Source organism: Fonsecaea multimorphosa, assembly GCF_000836435.1.
Source record: "Fonsecaea multimorphosa CBS 102226 unplaced genomic scaffold supercont1.33, whole genome shotgun sequence".
NCBI classification, from domain to species: domain Eukaryota; kingdom Fungi; phylum Ascomycota; class Eurotiomycetes; order Chaetothyriales; family Herpotrichiellaceae; genus Fonsecaea; species Fonsecaea multimorphosa.
Genome location: NW_015971667.1, coordinates 51,528 through 73,603, shown reverse-complemented (window position 1 = coordinate 73,603; position 22,076 = coordinate 51,528). Strand labels below are relative to the sequence as shown.

Here is a 22,076-nt window from a genome sequence, read left to right as displayed (position 1 = left end):
GTTCCCTGTCCCTCCCGTTCGACTGTTGGTACGCCCTTCCCTTGATTTGCCGTAGGGCATTGAATCAGGTGGTAGATCCACAGGAATAACCACACAAAGGCGGCAAGCTGTGGACGCGTTACTGGCACAACTCTTCTTTTGACGAGCTCACAACCCTGGTACTCGGCGCTTCGCCTGCAAAACAATCCACTTCGGCTGAGATTCTGCGAGTTGGTGGACCTCAACCCGAGCAGTATTGGATCACACAAGATAGATATTCTTGAAACGAGGTCGCGGCCACTGCTCACGGCTAGCGATAGGTTCCGCTAGGTACACTTGCCAGCAACCCCGACATCGGTACCCAGTGCGTCGTTACGTGAATCTTCAAGAGTGTCTTGCATCTTCTTATCTCACACGGGCCTAGAATGTACTCGAGGGAGGTTCGGATGCACACAACGAATTCAATGTCGGAGGAAGATGGATCCTCGCTAGTGATACGATCTAGGAAAGATATGCCCGGTTGTAAGGGTGGACCACACAACACAGCTGGACCTATCATCGTCTTCTCGGTTAAGCCTCGCCCTGCTCATCACCACTAGCAGACGACCACCCCAGGTCCCCAGGATATCCGGTGGGTCGAAGAGTGGAGACAGCAGCTTGCAATATACCGATATGTTCCTGGCAACTAACGAAAAGTCAAGATTTAGGATGGTCGATAAACCCAGTCGCTGGTGCAGGGAACTTAGCGCAAGAACATCGCATTCTTGTCTTAGCCGGCTTTCTCTCATCCCGCATGTCACAATAGGCCGTCCCCAACCGGCGATTCAGTACCGGATGTGGAAAAGTGCTAAACGCCTTAGTGTGATGAGAAGTGCAGTTGTCTTTGGCACAGACATCCAAAATGCTTGATAGCACAAATTTTAGTGAGGTCGCTGGCCATTCACACGGTCGTCGGCTGGACATCCATGGCGTATCCTGTTCTCTCGCCTCTCACGGCGAGATCTCTATATATCATCAAGGTCGGCCACCCTGACCATTTGGCAAGACAGCTTTGATCTCCCTAGAAAGGCTTCACCATGTCAGAGAAAAAATCTTTCGAGGTCAAACAACGACCCGTGGACGCCGAGATTGAGGCTGGAGCACTCGCCCCAATCACCGAGCACACTGGCACGGTCCATCTTACCGAAGCAGCGGAGCTCTACGGCGATGCACACGCAGCCGAGACTTACCGCTACGTTGCCAGAGGGTTAGTCGGCCCCTTGCGGTGGAGAGGATGGGAAATTGAGACCTCGACTACCGAGCCTGACTGACATTGTGACAGACTCAAAGCCCGACACATCCAGTTCATGGGTCTCGGCGGCTCTATTGGGACAGCGCTATTTTTGGGCATTGGAAGAGCGTTGGCTGCTGCTGGCCCGCTCAGCATCTTTCTGGGATATACCATCTCTGGTGTGGCAATTTTTGGAACAGTACGTCCGCCGCCTCTTCAATCCCCTCCCTTGCGATGAGCCCAAGTTGAACGTCTTTACAGATGCAATGCCTCGGCGAGATGACCACCTGGCTACCCATGCCGGCGGCCCTTCCTAGCTTTGCGTCCCGCTACGTCGATAAAGCTCTAGGATTTGCGGTCGCATGGAATGTGAGTGCCCGCAGTACTTAGGTGGGGGTATACCATGCGTTACGCTGTCGCTTACTTTCCATCGGCAGGGATGGTACAATTATGCAATAACCATATGCATCGAGATTTCAGCAGCTGCCGTCATCATCGGTTATTGGAATACGACTATCAACGTGAGTTGCTGTTTCAAAGAAGCTAAAGATTGGTACTCGACCAGGACTTAACCTAGATTAGGTCGCCGTATGGATCAGCATCATCATTGTGCTCCTGTTATTCCTCAATCTCTTCGCCGTCTCCTTGTATGGCGAAGCGGAATTCTGGTTCGCCAGCCTCAAGATCGTCACAATCGTTGGGCTTCTGATACTGTCCTTGGTTCTGGACCTAGGCGGCGGTCCAAATCATGACCGAATCGGTTTTCGATATTGGAAAAACCCCGGAGCCATGAATACCTTTGTCGCCGAGGGCGCCGAAGGACGGTTCCTCGGCCTCTTTTTCAGTCTCGTCATGGGAGCGTTGTCCTTCGGAGGTATCGAGGCTGTCGTCATCGCCGCTGGAGAAGCGAAGAATCCAAGGAGGAATCTTCCCAAAGCCATTCGCCGGGTCTTCTGGCGACTTGTTTTCTTTTATGTCCTCGGATCGCTGGCTGTGGGACTCCTGGTCCCCTACAATGATCCTGACCTCCTGTCTGCGCTGGCGACTGGCGCTCCGGGTGCGGCCGGATCGCCCTGGGTCATTGCGATCAAGAAAGCCGGCATCCCAGTCCTCCCATCCATCATCAACGCTGTGATTTTGAGCTCGGCGACCTCTGCGGCCAATGCATGCTTGTATAGTGGCAGTCGCTACTTGCTGGTCATGGCTCAACAGGGCTTCGCACCCAAATTCTTCCTCCGATGTTCTCAAAGGTAGAGGGGCAAACAATGCTGTCTCCGGCGCGGATGTTAACTTCTTCCAGGGGGATTCCTTATTATGCCGTCGGGTGTACAGCCGTGATAACTGCCTTGACATATCTCAGCTGCTCCGCTGGACCGGTCAAGGTCTTTATCTGGCTAGCAAACATTTCCGCCCTCGTCTCGATGTTCTCGTGGTTGACCATTTGCATCACATATGTCCGCTTTTACGCAGCGCTGAAGAAGCAAGGCGTAAGTCGAGACGACTTAGCTTTCAAGTCACCGTTCCAGCCTTACCTGGCCTGGGGAACCATTGTGTTCTTCTCTATCCTTATGCTGTTTAATGGGTTTTACTCTTTTACCCCTTGGGATACCGACACTTTCATCTCTACATACATCACCGTGCCGTACGTATGGCCCCTGCCACCGCCTGGGGGAATGCTGACGAATTCTGCCAGCATCTTTTTCGGACTCCTCATCTTCTGGAAAGTGTTCAAGAGGACGAAGGTGGTCGACCCGGCGGAAGCGGATATTTGGACTGGGAAGGCAGCCATTGATGCTGAGGTCTGGCCAGAACCAGCGCCCAAGAATTTCATCCAGAAGGCGAGTTCCTCCACCGGCCACGTCCACTCGATGGTTCTCATCGCTGACGTCTCGCGCTCACTCTAGGTGTGGAATTGGATTGTGTAGCATCAACACCGGCCTTTTCAAGGTCATGTTCGTCCCGGCGAAGGTGGAATCCCGGACACCACAATTAACCGACTATGCGAAGATGAGAGGTGATGAGCGAAAGTCATGGGCGGTGCATGGAGAAGTGGTACAAATATGGAAGGGGGGGACTATGGTGCTGCTGTAGCTGGAGCAGGCTCGTTGGATGATGTTTTAGGAGTCTTTGATAGACCAAATTGGCTGAAGAAGCTGTAGAGAGACGTACCTCGTAATAGGGGAGGTGTCACCAAAGGTGGTTGGATACGTCGCCCCTCCAATCCGGGCATCAGAAGTTATCGTAGAATGACCCACGGGGAGCGCGGCTCGATGTTGCCCCTCATATGGTTCCATGTAGAAAATATATTCCTCTTGGAGCCTCGGCAGCATATCATCATCTCTCTTGCCGTTCGCTCCGCCTCTTCAAATAAAATAGATGAAACATCTTACAACAAAGACTCAGTCGTCTGAACTGGCCGCGATCTGACATGCCTGCTCTACGAGCCTGCGATCGATGCTACCGGTACAAGGAGAAATGCGTCTTTCAGGACCGCGGCTTCACCTGCTCTTTATGCCGAAGGGTTGGCCGGGTGTGCACCACCCTCCGGTCGCCACGTCGCCAGGGTCGAAGGCCGACAACCATGCGTCTGGGCCCAGACAGCTCTGTGCAAGTATGGGAGGTCGCAAATAGTAAGATGGGCTCTCGCTCAGGCGAGAATGTAATCATGGTTCGGTCGCTAGCAAGCAAAGGTGCGCCACGAGATTGGTTCCCTGCTCCCTGCGAAACCAACGTCTTGACCACCCATGCGCACTTCTTCGCAGCACCAGTGCCGGGCCCGTTCACGTACCGATTCCAGGACAATGTCAGTGAGGTGTTGCAGTCCTCGCCCAGATTGATCGCCGGGTTCTACTCGACCTACGACTTGTTCATGCTCGGGCCAACGTTCGCGCCAAGGTACCGCGCCGCTATCCGGCATTCCTACAGCTCTGCGCCCACGCTCCTGCAAGACATTTACGCGGCACTGTTCAATGTTTGCAAAAGAGCCAAGTTAGACCCGGGCCCTTTGGACGAGTCAGACCTGGCGCCGGGAGCTTGGTCTCTGTGGAAACTTCGGAACATGCGGATTTGCGGGCCTCGGGACGCTCTCGCGACCATGGCGCTCGGTCAGGCATTGGCGGCATTCGACTTCATGACTGTCTGCAGAGGGCCGTCACCTATCCTGAGATATGCCCTGACGGTCGTTCAACCATGGTATGAAGACTTGGCAGAAGACGCGGCGTTCGACCCGGTCACAATCAGTCCAATCTTTTGGGATACCATCTGGTGCTTGTTGAGGCGGGAAATCCCCGTCCTCCAGTTCAGACTCGGAGATCGAGTCGTGGTCCATCATGTGGCAGGCCTTTGCACCACATTGTTGCCGATACTCTACGATCTCTGTGTGATCAGCAACGAGCTCCAAGGCTGGGATGCTTCTTCTTCTTCTTGGTCGGGCGCCAACGTTCGCATTCAACAGATTGAGCAGAGGTTGCTCTCGTGGATGCCCAGGCCACCACCGGACTTCACGAGCAAGTTTTCAGAGCAGGAGATCCTTGCTGTGAACGCGCAGGCTCAGATGTACCGCTCTGCTGCGCTCCTGATAGCCACTCGCCTCCTGAACCCGCTGGGCACCAACGATGATCTCGCCAGCTGGTACGCCCACACCATTATATATGAATTTGCCGAGTATCGAACGTCGACTGTGCCAGGGACACGACTACACAATGTGGCCTTCCCGATCCTCGTAGCCTCGATGGAAATTCCCGATATCCCGTCCGAGGTCTGGAAAAGCATCACGTCGCTGGCCTTGGCTCCGCTCTGCCTCGCTAAGATGCAGGCCATGCGTGACCACATCTGGGCAGAAAGACGTGCCGGATCCACGAGTTTCATGTTGGACTTGGTCAATCAAGCGCCATCATTTGTCGTGATGCCTTGAAAAGAGTGTTCCAGAAACGATCTCAAACATTCAGATTGGAGACTATCCTTAATATTTGGCGCTTCTGCCAGTGCTCTGAATTCTGTATCGTGGCTTCACATGCTGTAATGGTGGCCACGAGCATTATTTCGCATCTACGTGACACATAATGGTGGATTATAAGTTCTTGATGGCTAAGAGACCTGTAAATAATCTTGTCCCTTGCCTTGACCATTTTCTCCCCGGACAAATTGGCAAGTTCTCTTCACAATTTCCCGCCATCCAGTTTCGCCCTTTCCAAAATGGTGGCGAAGAGTGCTTCGGCGCGTCGAATGGCTTCATCGGATATCTCTAACAAGACCATTAGCTCTACTTCGGGGATACGATCCTCTTGGAGGTCTTACGATAGTGAACCACCAACCGCTCATTCTTGATAATCAATCCGTATTCCAGCGCCATCTTCTCGAGCTCGGGTCGAGACAAGCCGATATCCTTGAAATTCAAGAAGACCATACAAGTCTCTGTCGGACCGAGCAGCTTGCCGCCATGGCCGACCCAAACTTGGGCAAGGTGTTTGGCTTTCTGATGGGCGCCAAGTAGCAGGGACCCTTTGCCGTCGACTCTCCCGCCAAAGGTGTCTCTGAAAGCCACCCGGGCCATGGCCGTCAGCACCCCGGCTTGGTGCATGCCTCCACCAATGCTCTGTCTGACCTTCCTTGCTTGTGCGATCGTCTTGTTGCTGCCGACCAGGATGCTCCCCAGTGGAGCGCCCAACCCTTTGGAAAAGCACAGGTTCACCGTGTCGAATTCTTGTGCATAGTCTTTGAGAGTGCCTCCCCCAGCAACCACGGCGTCCCAGAGGCGGGCACCGTCAAGATGCATCTTGATCTTGTTTTCTCTGGCGAATGCCGAGATCCTCCGAATCTCCTCGAGAGGATACACCAATCCATTGAGTGTATTTTCCAGGGAGATGACCCTTGTCGGGCTATATTGCACATAGTCGTCCAGAATGGCCTTCTCCTTGATATCCTCCAAAGTCAAATATTTCTTGTTCCGCGCTTCTACTGGTTGGATACTTGCACCCGACAGGCTGGCCACACCCCCAGCCTCATAGTGAAGGATGTGCCCGTGAGAGTCACAGAGCACCGAGTACGGCGGTTGCATCAGAAGCGCTCTCAAGCCTAGTTGATTGCTCATGGTTCCCGAGAGCATGAAGATGGCATCTTCGTGTCCGAGGAGCTTGGCCATCTCGGACTGAAAGTCTTCGGTCGTGGGGTCTTCCCGATAAACATCGTCTTTGTAAGTGGTATTGGCGACGGCATTTAACATGGCCAATGTGGGCACCGTCACGATATCGCCTAAAGAGATTCTCAGCTTTTCCAGCACAAAGAACGTTCTTGGGAAAGGGTCGTTCAACACGTACTGCGAAGGTCGAATTCTGCAGGGGCATGAGCGTCACCATGAACCCCATTAACACCATTTGTCGCCATCGTAGGTGGACTGAAGGTTGAGCTGAAGGTTGAGCTGAAGGCCGGGAGGTGCGGAAGAAGAGCAAGATTGCTGGTGGGAGGCACCGAAACGAGAGTCTGACTCGAGGATCAATTTGCATCTTGGGTTTCTCGCTCGAGCGGCCCGCGCAGATATTTCTTATCATGTTCCAACAAGTCTAAGGGGACGTGTGTCCAAGCACTGCAACAAAGCCAGGAACCATCACGTCTTCGCAGGGCCGATAACTCATCTTCTCCGGTCTACGCAAAGGAGCTCCACAAGCACTCGGTAACAGAGCCAGTCCCACCCGGCGCGTTCTTTCAATATCAGGAAGGCGAAGAAGGGGTGACTGTGATACAACAATTACTCGTCCGTATCAAGCCTTGTCTCTGAAAGCCCCGGCGGGATCGCATTGGCCGAAGCCTTTTCCCACCTTGGAAATAACCCTCCGGTGGGGGCGGGCGTCGGTTTGTCTGACGACCAAGACTAGAGGTTGAAATCTGTGTCTCCATTGTGTAAACTATCAGCGCGTCACGACAAAGACGTCCTCTGGATGCAAGAAAAAAGATTGATGCCTTGAGATCTTGTCATGCTGTCGCTCCACCACAAGCCTCGGCCCAGATCACAAAAAAAAAAAAAGGGCGCGGGGGGGGGGGGGGGGATTCAAGCCGAAAGCCTCTCTCGTCCTCGTCGCAAGTGGCCGGCCTCGACCTATAAATTATAAATACTTTCGGCTCCTGATGGGGACTCTGGTACTGGTAAATGACCTGGGAGAAGAGGCAAAGCAACGGCTTGTTTGTCAGGTGTGTCGACATTGAAAATGTGGTTCAGACAATCCAAGACGCCTGAAAAAGAGGGCTTCCTTCGTGCTGCAAGTCAGGTAGACCCCTTGCGACAGTCGAGAACTGTCATTCCTCGTCCCCCCAAACTAATCCACTAACACTCGAACTGTCGGACAGGCCCGAACGAGCGCCGATGCATCGGTCGCGAATCCCTTGGTTTCTACCGTTCCCTGGTGGTAGGAGGGATATACCAGTTTGTCGAGCCCGTCCAAGTGGCCTCTATTTCCACCTATATCCATGCCTTGCGCTACTGTGTGCGTCGCCACCCACAGCTATGCTGCACGGTCGCCGACGCCGACACCAAGTCGCCTTACTACAAAACCTGTGCTCGCATGGATCTGAGTCAGCATGTTCAGATTCTCCAGCATTGCGATGGCGGTGACGGTGGCGCGGCTGGCATCCAATCCGTCGAGAGCGCTCTGCGAGCCATCCTAGACTCTCGCGGACCGTCTTCCATACCTGCATGGAAGATCACCGTTGTACCGTTCTCGCAGCAGAGCTGCTTCGTGGGGTTTTCTTTCGCTCATTCGATTGGCGACGGATTGTCAGGCCTCATCTTCCACCGAACCTTTCTCGAGGCCCTCCAAGACCCCATTGTGGAGGAGGATTTGATCTGGGCACCGAAACTGCGACAACTCGATCCCCCGTTTGATACACCGACGAACCTGCCGATTTCCTGGTCTTTTCTTCTGCGGCCGCTCCTCGGGTCAATGCTTCCCGCACGCATAGCCTCTCTGATTGGAGTCGGCGAGAAAGAATCATCTCACACCTCGTGGACGGCATCAAAAACGTTCTACAACCCCGAAACCCACTTGACTGGGCTCAAAACCTTGTCCATCGACGGCCCCGTGGTACAGGAAGCTTTGAAGACGTGCCGAAAACACCGGGGAAAGCTCACGGGACTGCTTCACCAGTTAATCATCAACGCCCTGTCCGAGTCCCTGGCCCAGTACGAGGGTGGTCGCGACACTACTCTCGACACTCTCGTGACACGGACAGCACTGAACATGCGAGGGTGCGTCGACAAATCCAACGAAGATGACATGGGTAACTTCGTCACTGCGACGACGCGGAATCACGCCATCAAGAAAGTCTCGGGATCGAACCCTTGTTTCGAGATCGACTGGGCGTCGGTGCGCAGCGACAGCGCCCAACTCGCCGCGGCGGCAAAGGAATTACGAGACCAGCCCCTCGGCCTGCTCCGATACGTGAGCGACGTGCGCGGGTGGGTCTTGTCCCAGCTCGGTCGAAGGCGAGATTGCTCGTACGAGATCAGCAATCTCCTCGCCTTCCAACCGTCGGGCCCCGGCCGCCCCACGAAACGCAGCGCCGCCGTGACCGAGATGGTCTTTTGCCAGCCCGCAGACGCCCTCGGCCCACTCCTGTACTTCAACGTGGTCAGCGTCGCCGATGGGCCTCTGACCCTGACGGTCACCTGGCAGACTGGCGCACTGGCACTGGATTCGGGCCATGAAGAAGAAGAAGAGGCGGCCTTTGTGGAAATGGTGTGCCGAAGCATCGAGTCCGGCTTCACTCGCGTGTCGGGTTCACCGCCCTAGTTAGTAGTCATGGCGAGGAAGGAGGTGGGATATTAGACAGCAAGTTTTCCCCGACGTAAGGGTCGGTCGCATTAATGGAAGGCTGCTTGGCATGACAGATGACAGAAAGCATACAAGTGGGACGGTGGTGGTAATAGCTAATTCCGCGGAACGGGCAATGAAGTGGTCAACCGCCTGCGATTGCTTGAAGATCAAACTCGTCCATACTGATTGGCGAGTGGCCAGTATAACCAACCAGACGGATTGAATCTTCAGATATCTGCTGCGTCATTTTATGAGGTGTGACCGAAGAAAGCAAAAACCGGACCCAACAGGTTTTAGTACAGTGGTTCACACGAGACGGGTCATCCGTATAGCGGGCCCGAGTCATGTAATACTACCATTGGTCTGAGGAGTCGGGTATCTAGGTAGGAAAGTACTAAAGGCAGCAGCTTTTGCCCGGAACACCAGGCACATTCTACCCCCTCCCCATCCGGGGCCAAAAAGATTTGCTTTGATGCACCAAAGTATCTGGCCCCAATGATACCTGAGAAAGAAGGGGCCTCACGAAAGTAGATACCCTCAAGAGGCTCTTCACCTGTGTCGGTGTCGCGTCTTTCCATTGAAGCACACTTCGATTCCAAAATCATAGAGTGGTGTGTCCAGAGTGGTTCACTCCATCTATAATCCCCCCCTATTTCTCAGCCTTGCCGCACAGCCTCGCAAATGTCGTCCTAGACGATGCATAAGTAACAGTAATAAGTTGGGACTCGCCTCCTAGTCCGCACGCGCGGATCCCCAATGTATTATCCGGATGTGGAACGGGAGAACGCGATCACCTGGCTTTCCCTTCCCGCAGAGGCTTGTCACTTAGGCTTGTTGATCATTCTGTCAGGAAATTTCTGCTCTAAATTCTGGCTTGGTGCTACTTTTCAATCCAAATTACTAAACAGCAAACTTTTTTCTTTTCTCCGAGGCATACCTCTCCTCCGGCAGCCTCGACCATCTGCGTCTCTCTATACTCTTACACAAGTCTTGACGGGCAAATTTCGCTTGTCTCTGTCAGAATAGCCCACCCGCGTATGGTCAGTCACGCCCTCTAAGCACGACCAGCACCCCTAGGCGAGTTTCGTATAGCCTCGGCCTTCTTAATCTCCTCGAGAATCATATCCCGAGCAGTCAGAACACCATCTTCCTTGCCCACAATAGTGATGGCTTCTCCTTCTTCGCCCTTGCCAGAATTTCTGTTCGGGACTTGTATGTCACAGCCGGACTCTCGGCGAATAGCATTGATGGTCTTACCGCCCTGCCCGATGATGTGGCGGTGGAGTCGAGGATCCGGGAGAATAAGGAAGCCAGTGTGTTGAGGTTCGGCAGCCTTCTCGAGCAGTGATTTGATCTTGTCCTTGGCCTTGGCGACTGCGTCGTCAGAGGCGTCCTTCCCAGCCAGAATCACCCATGGGATCTCCCCCGAATCACCGTCTAATTCCTGCTGGTTGGAGACCATGTTCCATGAATATGCCTCTTCCCCAGGCTGGTCAGTGATCAGTGGCATATCACCATTCGTGGTCCGTGTCGGTGGTCCACGGTTGGCAGCGCCCTTCGGTGGCGGCCTCTGTCCATTATGATCGACACGAATGCCATCCCGAGAAAGCTCTCGGAACAGAGCACCGTTTCTGGAAATAACGTGATGCAAAGATCGTGGAACCATAATCGTTTCGCCCTGAGGCTTCGAAGTCATGCCTTGGACGCGCTCCTTGGCCTTCGAGACATTTTCCGGACGGCCGGTGATGGTGACGCCAGTGAGTCCAGTGCCTACGCGAGGCACATTAAGAGTCACGTCAAATTCCTCTTCAAGTTTCTTCCGAATACTACCATTTGGCCCAATCAGTGCACGGTGCTGGCTAATGGGAACATCAATTGTCTCGGTCGTTGAATTCTCTCGCGTGTCGACGAAGGCTTGAATGGCGGCGAGAATCTTCTCAACAACGTCGGCGGTACCCCTAACAGTGAGCTCATCTGACTCGTCCCCTTGGCGAGGGAATCGGACGTGTTCGGCACTAGTGCCGGTGCCGCCCGCTTTGGCGACGAGATTTTGGATGTGAGAGCCTGTTCGAGTCAGCCTGAATTCTTCTTGTATGTTCGATGATAGTACATACCGCCAGCGCCGATCAGAGCGGGGTGATGCTTTCTGTCCACCTTCAAAGTGCGCGAAACAATATTATCATAAGCCTTGGCGCGTTTTTCTAGCTCTTGTTTGGCCTTCTCGACTTGCTGCTTGGTACCTTTGATCTGGATCGTTACACGATCAGAGCCGTCAGCTTTTGGAATATCGATTTGCGCTCCCGTATCGGCTCGAAGCTTCTCCATCTCCTGACCACGCCTGCCAATGAGAGAGGCAATCTGCCCTTGTGCCACCGAGACAGTCGCACTGTGAGAGTTATCCACCAAGTACTGGTGGAGACTCAGCAGCTCGTCCCGGACCTTCTCGGCCTTCGCTCGAGGTCCTCGGATTCTGATCTCATCATGAGGATGGCCCCGGCCAGCACCAGCTTCGCTCGCGGTGTCAGCAACAGAGGCGTCATCGCTGAACTTCTGCACCTTTGGGAAGTCAATTCGCACCGCATTATCGACCTTGCTTTGGATTTTCTGCAGATTCTCTCCGTTCCGGCCTACGAGCATACCATGGTACTTGGGATCGATTTTGATGGCGAAGTTGACTTCGTCTTCCCATTGTTTGGCTAGCCGCTGAATTTCCGCTTTGCACGCCTCAGCCTTCTTGGCGGGACCTTTGATGGTGACTTGACCATCCTCGCGAGTGTCGATCTCCACATCGTGTTTCTCACGCAGGGCCTTGATGTTGGCACCTTGCTTTCCGATCAAGTTCTTGTTGTATTGCGCGGGGAAAGCAAAAGTCGTAGTATATCCACGCTCTTTCTCGTCTTCTTCAGCCTCTCTTAGAAATTCTTCGATCTTCTGGCGGAGTTCCGCGATATCAGCCTCGCTCGGACCGCGTAGATAGACTCTTTCGGACGGCGAGCCTCTAGAGACGCCATTGGCTTGTCTTGGACCGCCTCTAGCACCTCCAAAGTCCACTTGAACCGGAAAGGCCTCCGGAGGCATAGGCCTAGGCTCATTGTTCACAAATCTCTTGACTTTATCGTGGAATTTCTTTGGGACTTGAATATCCTGGACCGAGATACCTTGATGAGGAATATTGCTAAGAAGCAATGCTTGTGCCTCTTGAAGAGCTTTCTCGAAATTGGCGATTTCAGCTTTGCTAGGTTTATTGCGAGGAAGTGAGAAGGGCTGCTCCTGTGAAGGTCCCTCGTAGACGAGAACGACGGGATCTGAGCCGTCCTCAGGCACGATCATATGGACACCTAGACTATCCCTCAAATTGGAAGCATGCATTTGTTCGAGATGAGGATGGAAGAAAGGATCGACTTCGACCAACTGAATCCTCGCCGAGGGATAAGCTTGAGTGATTTTGGAAAGCTCGTTGCGTGCAGACAGTGCCTTCTGCGGGTCGTTGCTAATGACAGTCCAGCTCGGGGAAGCACTGCTGCTTGGTGGGAAGATGATTTCGGCACCATGAGACTTCATGAATTCGCGCTCGATAGCCTTCTGCTGAAGGTACTGAGCAAGCGCTCTGGAGTGACGCTCCGGGCCTTGAGGGGCGTCGTTGAAATGCTTGTGCATATCGACGGCTCGATTGTGCTTTCGAGACATGAGTTCTTCGGCCAGATTCCGACCAGCTTCGAGCTTATCTCTCGGGCCAATGATGTGGACATCCTCCGTCTCGTGATCCGGTGGTGGCAGAATGACAGCACAGCCAGTCTCCTCCAAGAACTTCAGAGGGTCCATCCCACGCTCGCCGACAATATATGGGTGTAAAATCTGTTCAGCGGCAAGCTCTTCGAGTAGTAGCTCTTTTTGGAGTTCTTCAGCCAACTGCTCAAGGAACAAACGTGCTTCTAACGTAGCAGCTTGGTCGCCAGATATGACAATGTGATTGTCTCCGTGAGGGACAAATGCAGGGGGCTGGTCCGCTTCGGCAGGTCGTGGCGGCGGTTGGTGCTGCCATGTGTGATACTGCGGTACGTTGATACGAACGTCCCGGTCTTGCTCCAGCTTTTGGATGCGATCCGCGTGTCGACCTGCAATGAAGGGGTAGAACTCCGGGGGAATATTACGCACGGGGAGATCGACCTTTGGCTGAAGTGACTTGACCTGGTTGGAGATTTGCTCGTAGACTTGTCGAACTTGGGCAGCATTTCCACGGATCTCGACCACATCGGTCTTCACATCTTCGGGGCTCGTCACAGGTTTGGTATCACGATCAATATGTATACGAACATTGAATTGGGATTCCAGCTTTTTGATATTCGCACCCGCTTTGCCAATGATCTGAGCGGAGACAGTGGATGGTATTTCCAATTTGACTTGTTTCTCAAGCGTCAGTTCCTTGGAGACGTACATCAAAGCCTCGGTGACTCGGGCTTTGGGGCCTTCGGCAATGAATTCAGTTCGGGTCGCGAAATTGGTGGACTTGGGAGTGACAATAACATTGAATTTCTTCTTGACGTCGTTCAAGACCCGTGATAGGGGTTTGCTCTTGTCCAGGTCGGCGTTGTCAATCTCAAAGGAGTCACGGTATCGTCCAGGAAGGACGACGTTACTGCGCGGGCCGGATGCGGTGACAGGAGTCCCGGCACCGGGGGTCGAGTTCGGTGTCAGAGCGCCGGAAGAGGTCGGGCGAGATCCCAAGGCTGGAGAACCATTTGTTGGAGCAGCTTTGGCAGAAGCACTGGCTATCCAGCCGGGCTGTCTTGCGGACGCAGTGGTGGCAGTTTTCGTGGCAGCTCCCAAAGCTGGGAAAGCCTCTTCAGACTGAGTATCAAGGACCGGAGGTTTGTCAGCTGCCTTCTGCTTTCCCGCAGCCTTTGCAGACATAGGGACATTGGCAGCCCCATTGCTTGGGGTTGTAGTATCTTCCGCCTCTTCTACAGCATGGTGGGAAGGAGGAGGGTGTTCAAGGTCGTCTTCATCGACGACATCTTCGACCGTCACATGATGTGTTTCTGCAGCCTCATGTTTCTCCTGCATAAGCTGAGCCGGGGTCTTGGTCGTGCTAGAGGTAGCATTCGCAGCAGTGTCTGCTGTTGCGGTGGCCATGTTGGTGGTGGTGGCTCTAAAGAAAGCCTCGAGAGAACCGTTAAGGGAGGAACCGAAAGAGCAGGACGGGGAACCGAGAGCGCTTTAAGGTCAGGGTATGACAAGCATGAACTTCTCGTCACAGACTGTTTCAAAGAATAAGGTCAAGCAAAGTGAATAGCGACTTCTGTCACTATGTTCAGGGCGACGGTAAGAATAGGTGACAAGTGTTGTGATGGATCAACACAACCTTGAAGTTGCCATGCGGGAACAAGGACGTTGGTGTCTGGTTATATTACGGGATGTGGAGAAAGGCACCCACAGTCACGGTGTCAACTGAGACTCGAGAAGCCCCGGGCTTTTTGAGTCCTCAGTGGTCCTGCAGCTCCCTCGGAGCGGAAAAATATAGTTTTGGGTCTTGACCGTTTCTCGGTGTGGAAAAACATGGCTCCGACGCATGTCCCCCATGTGCCACGTTCTGCTATCTCTCGAGAACATTCCAGCTGGCACCATTGTCTTAATTATCGTCCAACAGCGACCCCAATGCTTACATTGCCAATAGCTGTTTGCAATGCAGCCGCGACTTCTCCTTATTCTAGGGTCCATCACGGCTTGCCTTGCGGTTTGGCCGCAACCTGCCGAGATCAAGACCGGGAAACGAGTGTTGTGGCTCGATTCAGCCATCCATGCAACTCTTCGCTGCGAGGAGCAAACCATTGATCTGTATGGCACTCCTGGCTCACAGGGAAGTCAGCTGGCGAGTGTGCTTAATGGCGTTGTCGGATTCACACAGGGTCTGATGGATAAGCTCCAATTCCCTTTCGTGCAGAGAAACAACAGTGCCGTGCATGGGTTCTCCGAGAGGTCAATTGTGCAGAATAGCGTACGAGAGACGGTTCGATCAATCCAGCAGTCCAAGTTCGTCCCCTGGAAGCTTCACAGACGACATTCGACATTCGAATCTGATCCAGATGCTCCCCGTCATTACATTTCCACATTACATATCCAGCAGACTACTTGTCCGGGATCAGAGCCTCTACATCCACAGAGCTATTTTGGGGGCGATGAATCATATGTGATTGATGTTGACGATCAAGGAATCGCCTCTATCAAGTCGAACTGCAGTATTGGGACAATTAGAGCCCTGCAGACTTTTGAACAGCTGTTTTTTGCGCACTCGACAAAATCGGGCTCGTACACACCATTTGCGCCTTTGAGCATAGCTGATAGGGCGAAATGGCGTCACCGTGGGTTGAGTATCGACATAGCAAGAAATCCCTTTGACTCAAGAGACCTGATACGCACAATCGATGCAATGGCAATGGCTAAGTTGAACAGACTGCACATCCATGCGACCGATTCGCAAAGTTGGCCTCTCGAGATACCTGCTCTCCCAGACTTGGCGCGGAAAGGGGCGTATCAACCTCATCATGTCTGGAGCGTTGACAGCCTTCGTGACATCCAGATGTATGGTGCTGCTAAAGGCGTTTCGGTGTTCATTGAGATTGACATGCCAGGACATACGGCTTCTGTGGCGTACGCATTTCCGGATTTGATTACAGCATTCAATGAGTTAGATTGGTCGACATTTGCTGCAGAACCCTTGAGTGGCCAGCTGAAGCTCAATTCATCGGATGCTCACAATTTTGTAGCCGCTGTCCTTGACGACCTCTTGCCGCGAACACGACCTTACACTTCCTTGTATCATGTTGGTGGCGATGAGTTGAACCTCGCGGCCTATCTCCTCGACGAGACTGTTCAGAGCGACGACCCGAAAGTGCTGCAACCATTGCTTCAGACATTTATTGACAACGTCATCGACGCATGCGTCCGCCATGGCCTCCAGCCAATTGTCTGGGAGGAGAGTAAGCTTCCCCAGCCAGCGTTTCTCGGTGTTGTGGCAGTTTTAAAGAGTTCCGTCTGCTGTTCGATGCTAACAATAGACCAGTGCTGCTTGACTGGAACCTGACGCTACCTTCTGCCTTGGACAGCACTTCGTCGAGGCAGACCTTGGTTCAAGTCTGGCGGAACAGCGAGCGAATCGAAGAAGTGTTGAAACGAGGTCATCGAGCAATATTTGGAGATTACCATTACTGGTATCTTGACTGTAAGTACGTCCTGCTTGAATGACAACCGTCGCTCACCATGAAAGGCGGTTTTGGCGTCTTCCTCGACCCTTACCCATCGGGCAAGTCACCTCCCGGAGTCCCTTACAACACATCGGGCGGATACTCGAGCAGATTGAAAAAGCCATACCTTGACTATTGCAACCCCTATCACAATTGGCGGCAGATGTATACGTACAATCCGCTGGCGAACATCAGTGCCGATCTCCAAGGAGGCATCGAGGGAGGGGAAGTATTAGTGTGGTCTGAGCAGACCGACTCTAGCGACCTTGATTCAAAGCTGTGGCCTCGTGCAGCGGCTGCCGCAGAAGTGCTTTGGGCGGGCGTGAGAGAAGAATCCATGCTTGAGGACGCCACCAGAAGACTTGGAGAATGGAGAGAAAGAGGGGTCATAGATCTGGGGCTCGCGATGTCTCCAGTGACCATGACATGGTGTTTGATGGAAGGTGGATGCAACCTGTAGCGATTCCACGCGGTAGGGTTTGTTTTCAAGGACGAGTTTGCGATTGAGTACGGGTAACTGGTCATCTGAGATCAACTTCGAGGGCTATTTGGTCCAAGGTTCGTCCAGAACCTGAAAGGGGATCCCCTTGCGAGATGGTCTGCTTGTCATTGGCCTGCACAGACGGTCTAAATAACAGAAGACGTACTTCGTATAACTCCAAACGGAATACGAAACTATCCTGAAACTCCTTTTCTAGGAGACAGCCTGGAACGTCGTCTATTCTTACTGTGGTGTCTTGAATCCAGACATGCGAGAATATATCAAGCATTATCAAGGAGGCAACAGGGACGAATACTACTATGTAAGAACTTAACAAACTCCGGGGGAGTGGCATGATCTAGATAAGCAATAAATAGTCCAGGATTGTTTAGCGGGTGGCTCGGGAGGGAGGGGGGCCTCACCAGCCTGGAATGCATTCAATAAGGGACCATGGGGACGAAACCTTGACCCTGGCCCGTAGCCCGCGGTGCCATGAATCACCTAAGGAGCTATTCGTGCGTATGGAGCAATTATCCAAATCCATTCGGCCATAAGAGCTCCCAGCCTCGGACGAGTTCCTCCTGATAATAACGGTAGATTATTCTTGCTCTTCCCCGCCAACAAAGTGTCGTGTGTGCACCCTGACACCCCCATCCAGCATTCCACTGTGACAGACATCTGTGAGGATGATGCTGCAAATCCGTCTGTGGCAATATTTCCTCCTTGCGGCGCTCCTCGCATACATTGCCTCGGTGTACATCAGGAGGTACAGAAAATGGAAAAAGGTCGAGGCCCTTGGTGGTGAATCGCCCCGGGTCACGACACGCTTCATATTTGGTTCGGCTCCCATCTCGGCTTGAGCGTCATCATGAAGAGAGACAAAAAGGGGGGGCATGCTAATAATCAGTCCACAGGCCTCGACTTTCCTGTCCATTCGACACTGGCGATCCTGAGAAACGAGGCGCTGGAATTCTGGGACTGGATCTACGAACACACGGGCACCGACAGCAAAGGCACTGGTTCCTATACGGCCGAGCTCCATATCCTGGTGGATGCCCGTGTCCTCTTCACGGCAGACCCAGAAAACACTAAAGCGATCTTGACGACGCAATTCCAGGACTTTGGCAAAGGTAAGGGCGTCATCCAAACTTTTGAGATGGCAGTGTGTGGACTCTTCTAGTGGCACACAAGGCTAAGTCTGGCTTCTAAAATATAATAGGCGAAGAGTTTCACAACGAATGGTACGACTTCCTAGGTGACAGCATTTTCACCACTGACGGGCAACAATGGCATAACTCGCGACAGCTCATTCGCCCAATGTTTGTCCGCGAGAAGGTCGCCGACTTGCCTTTGATCGAGACTCATGTCCGCAAATTGATATCGTTGATGGGCGCGGGGGATGGAACCCCGATCATGTTGAACAAGTTGCTCTTCAGATTCAGCCTTGATGCTTCCACCCACTTCCTGTTCGGCCACAGCGTTGGCAGCTTGGACAAAGAGCAGTCGGAGTTCGCTGCTGCCTTTGACGAAGTCCAACGCGTCCAATCCCTGGAAGGTCGCTTGGGGTATGTGCCCTTCCAACGACTGGTCATGTCTATTCGGCTTACAATTTGCGCAGGCCCCTGAAGCACTTCCGTAGCAAGAGGTCCTTCTATGAAGGCTTAAAGACAATGGATCGTTTCATTGAGCCTTTCATCACCGAAGCATTGTCAATGACCCCGGAGGAGTTGGAGACCAAGTTGTCTCGCTCAGATACCTTTATCCACGCGCTGGCCCGATACACAAGAGACCGAAAGGTGATGCGCGACCAACTCACGGCATTACTGTTGGCCGGCCGTGACACCACAGCGGGCACACTGTCCTGGGTCTTTCTCGAGCTGGCTAAGAATCCCCGAGCAGTGGAGAAACTACGTGCCGAAATCAAGGAATTTTTGGGTGACGATGGTCGACCACCGACTTATGAGGAGATCAAGGACATGAAATACCTCACATACACCCTGAACGAAACCCTGCGTCTTTATCCGGTAGTCCCTTTCAATGTCCGATCCGCACTTACCGACACTACATTGCCTCGAGGTGGGGGCAAAGACGGCAATGCACCGGTGGGGTGTCCAAAGGGTACGGTCATAGGATACAGCACTTTGTCGATGCAGCGAAGGAGAGACCTATATCCGCCAATCTCACCGTCGTTCCCTTATGACCCACTGGAATGGTGGCCGGAGCGCTGGGCAACATGGACTCCTAAGGCGTGGAATTTCATCCCGTTCAATGGCGGACCCAGAATATGCATTGGACAGCAATTTGCCCTGGTAGAAATGGGATATACGATAGTCAGGATTCTGCAGGAATTCGACCAGATCGTTGATTATGGGAGCAAACGCATCATGCACGCAGAGATTATTCTGACTCCAGCGGAGGGTGTGAAGGTGGGATTTCTCAAGGGCGAGAAAAAGACAGTGAAGGCTTGAATTCAAAGGGTGACGGAAGTATAGGCATCGAAGGGTGACAGGTCGCTCTTGTGTTGAATTTGGCACTGTACCAAGGAATATTGGAGTGATTCTGTGTTTGAATGTTGGTGATGGATATGAAACGCAGTACCAAACGCGCATTGAAAAGCAGCGAGATCCGATGAGAAATCTTCCCCCCTATTAAATCACCGAAAACACAGACAAGAACTGGCTGCTCTAAAGTACACATTTGGTCACGTGTCAGATGCCAAATACTGCGTCGCCTCTCGTAGTTTCTACCATCAAGGCTACACATTAACTATCGACTTGATCTCATCCCAGGATCTCGCGCGCATTTGTTATCCTATTCAGATCAACGAGAGGCTCGCTCAGATAGTCTCGAAGTCTCCCCGATCGCTCGATAGGCTTTAACAAAGGACTTTTCTGTCATTGTACCGCAACCACCACAAAGCCGCGAACACTCTGCTCGACCCTCCTAGCGAGGCGAATCCCCCTTCTCCTAGCCCCGTACACACATCTCTCGATTACCTCTTACTCATACAATGGCAACAATCGCCCTCGACACGCCGCTGGCCGAAGCGCTCAGCAGCGCTGTGCACTCCAAGATTGTGGAAGAAGGCTGGACACAAGATGACGACACCTCATTAGCCGAATATATCGTTCTCATGCTTGCCAACGGAAAGACCCAGAATCAAATCGCATCAGAGCTTGCTGGCGAGCTGTTGCAAGATGCGAAAGGGACGACGGAGTTCGCGCAATGGCTGTTCGATCAAGTCAAGTTGTTGTCTGGAGGCGCAGCCGCTTCTGATCCGGCCACAACATCACAATCCTCAGAACAACCGGCCCAGGGCGCTGCGCCCGACTCATTACCTTCAAATACTGCAGAGAACGGGAATTCTTCGATACCTGCTGCATATGACATGGATATGGTTGACAATGCACCTGAAAATGCGTACGTGACGCCCCATACTCGGCAATGCATAAAATCTCTTGCTAACATTGCTCACAGACCTCGAGGCCCTAAAGGTTTACATGGTGGCCGACCTGCTGGCAGAGGTGGGCGAGGCGGTGCAATCAACAAATCCGGTGATTCAGCTTTACATCGAGTCCGTGGCAACGACCGAATAAACTCTCACGGTAACATGCGCGGCGCGCCTAAAGGACCGCGCAACGTTCAGAACAGAGATTTGCGCCCTGGGATGCAAAAAGCGTTGAACATGGGCATGACTGGTTCTGCTCAAGGGATGCAGAACCCCATGATGATGAACGGCGCACAACAAGGTCAAGGGATGATGCAGATGACCCCGCAACAACAGATGGAATTTATGGCTATGATGGAACAACAAACTCGCATGCTGGCACAGTTTACTGGAATGATGCCAGGAGCGGCGAACCCCGGGTTCTCACAAGGCACCAACCAGCCGAACAGTCAAGGTCGGTCCTTGTTTGACAGGGTCGAGCCTGGGCGTGGCCGTGGAGGTGGCCGTGGTCGAGGTCGAGGAGGCAACAACCAGAATGGTCATATCAAGTCCCCTCCAAAAGCAAGCGATCAAGACACAGCCATGGAAGGCGATGGTCAGACGCCGGGCGCCGAAGCAACTACGACAGATGCGCAAATGACCAGTGAAGGTGAACGAAAGCCACAAGATCCGTCCAACACCATGTGCCACTTCAATCTTCGATGTACCAACAAAGACTGCCCTTATGTCCACCAATCTCCCGCTGCGCCCGAGGGAACAGTCGTTGACATGTCTGAGACATGCACATTCGGTCCTGCCTGCAAGAACTCGAAGTGCGTTGGGAAACATCCTTCGCCAGCGCAGGTCAGGGCCTTCCAGGCACAAGAGCTTTGCAAGTTCTTTCCCAATTGCACCAAGCCCAACTGCCCGTTTAAGCACCCAACAATGCCGTTGTGCAGATTTGGAGCCAGCTGCAAGACCGAGAACTGTCCATTCACACACCTGCAGGTAGCCTGCCGTTTCAACCCGTGTACGAACCTGAGATGTCCGTACAAGCACGAACCGGGACAGCAGAAGACGACCAATTTTGCGGATTACACCTGGACACCGGAGAAGCAGGCCGAACAGGACGAAGCAAAGCAACATGTCAGTGACAGGAAGTTTGTGGACGATCAAGCGGGGGAGGAGGAGCTCATCAAGCCAGAAACGGGTACAGAAACGCCGATACGTGAGGAGGTGATCACTTAGTGGGAGGCAACCAAGCTGAACGAAGGAATATCGGAAGGATAGAACCATGGTTTGGGAAAGGCAAAGATGATGATGATTGCCTCATCATCGGGCCGGAATGTATTTGTACATTATGAACTCAAATGGCATACAACGCGGCATCACCTGTGCTACGTTAACTGGGTTTCTGATAATGATGGACCAGAAGACGGCCTTGACGCCGAGGGAGTTTGGAATTAAAAATGACAATTCCGGGGCGGCGCACGCATTGGATCTGACTCGATATTCATGTGCTGTTTATCTCCGTGGTCCTTCTCTCTTTCTGTTGTTCGATGAGTTCGTAGGAACTAATACAGATTCTAGAAGCTGTTTGAGGAACCGTATTACGTCTATGAGGTACCTCTCGTGCCTGTAAGCGGCAGCTGTAAGCGGAACAAGTCACTAGGCCCAATCATATAAATATGCATATAATACCTAGGTAATCCGTCACTCGTTCTGGATACTCAGTATGAGACCCGCTGTGGGTGGTGCCGATGGTACCCTAAGCACAGGGTCGGCATCACCGTCCTTCTTTTTCCAATCGTACGGTGAGCAAGGGTCTCGACGTGAAAATCGATTCTTCAAGCCATATATAGAATCACTCCAA

General features: G+C 52.9%; 8 protein-coding genes across 8 annotated transcripts; 6 read left to right on the top strand and 2 right to left on the bottom strand.

Annotated features, from left to right (window-relative positions):
* Positions 1 to 1,055: 1,055 nt before the first annotated feature.
* Z520_10820 (uncharacterized protein) lies at positions 1,056 to 3,153 on the top strand (the record flags this gene model as incomplete). The annotated part of the gene is made up of 7 exons (XM_016781312.1): positions 1,056 to 1,225; positions 1,301 to 1,448; positions 1,511 to 1,618; positions 1,687 to 1,770; positions 1,832 to 2,499; positions 2,550 to 2,891; positions 2,943 to 3,153. The coding sequence occupies 7 exons, from the start codon at positions 1,056 to 1,058 to the stop codon at positions 3,151 to 3,153; spliced, it is 1,731 nt and encodes a 576-aa protein (XP_016627524.1).
* Positions 3,154 to 3,677: 524 nt separating this feature from the next.
* Z520_10819 (uncharacterized protein) lies at positions 3,678 to 5,162 on the top strand (the record flags this gene model as incomplete). Its single annotated transcript, XM_016781311.1, has 1 exon — positions 3,678 to 5,162. One exon carries the CDS (start codon positions 3,678 to 3,680, stop codon positions 5,160 to 5,162), a length of 1,485 nt encoding a protein of 494 aa, XP_016627523.1.
* A 348-nt stretch (positions 5,163 to 5,510) lies between these two features.
* Z520_10818 (uncharacterized protein) lies at positions 5,511 to 6,631 on the bottom strand (the record flags this gene model as incomplete). Its single annotated transcript, XM_016781310.1, has 2 exons — positions 5,511 to 6,499; positions 6,565 to 6,631. The coding sequence occupies 2 exons, from the start codon at positions 6,629 to 6,631 to the stop codon at positions 5,511 to 5,513; spliced, it is 1,056 nt and encodes a 351-aa protein (XP_016627522.1).
* Positions 6,632 to 7,449: 818 nt separating this feature from the next.
* Positions 7,450 to 9,030, top strand: Z520_10817 (uncharacterized protein; the record flags this gene model as incomplete). Its single annotated transcript, XM_016781309.1, has 2 exons — positions 7,450 to 7,504; positions 7,589 to 9,030. 2 exons carry the CDS (start codon positions 7,450 to 7,452, stop codon positions 9,028 to 9,030), a joined length of 1,497 nt encoding a protein of 498 aa, XP_016627521.1.
* A 1,078-nt stretch (positions 9,031 to 10,108) lies between these two features.
* On the bottom strand, positions 10,109 to 14,187 carry Z520_10816 (uncharacterized protein; the record flags this gene model as incomplete). The annotated part of the gene is made up of 2 exons (XM_016781308.1): positions 10,109 to 11,118; positions 11,169 to 14,187. The coding sequence occupies 2 exons, from the start codon at positions 14,185 to 14,187 to the stop codon at positions 10,109 to 10,111; spliced, it is 4,029 nt and encodes a 1,342-aa protein (XP_016627520.1).
* Positions 14,188 to 14,737: 550 nt separating this feature from the next.
* On the top strand, positions 14,738 to 16,755 carry Z520_10815 (uncharacterized protein; the record flags this gene model as incomplete). The annotated part of the gene is made up of 3 exons (XM_016781307.1): positions 14,738 to 16,031; positions 16,115 to 16,273; positions 16,319 to 16,755. The coding sequence occupies 3 exons, from the start codon at positions 14,738 to 14,740 to the stop codon at positions 16,753 to 16,755; spliced, it is 1,890 nt and encodes a 629-aa protein (XP_016627519.1).
* An 889-nt stretch (positions 16,756 to 17,644) lies between these two features.
* Z520_10814 (uncharacterized protein) lies at positions 17,645 to 19,244 on the top strand (the record flags this gene model as incomplete). The annotated part of the gene is made up of 3 exons (XM_016781306.1): positions 17,645 to 17,906; positions 17,996 to 18,341; positions 18,395 to 19,244. 3 exons carry the CDS (start codon positions 17,645 to 17,647, stop codon positions 19,242 to 19,244), a joined length of 1,458 nt encoding a protein of 485 aa, XP_016627518.1.
* Positions 19,245 to 19,786: 542 nt separating this feature from the next.
* Positions 19,787 to 21,451, top strand: Z520_10813 (uncharacterized protein; the record flags this gene model as incomplete). The annotated part of the gene is made up of 2 exons (XM_016781305.1): positions 19,787 to 20,196; positions 20,254 to 21,451. The coding sequence occupies 2 exons, from the start codon at positions 19,787 to 19,789 to the stop codon at positions 21,449 to 21,451; spliced, it is 1,608 nt and encodes a 535-aa protein (XP_016627517.1).
* Between the last annotated feature and the right edge of the window lie 625 nt (positions 21,452 to 22,076).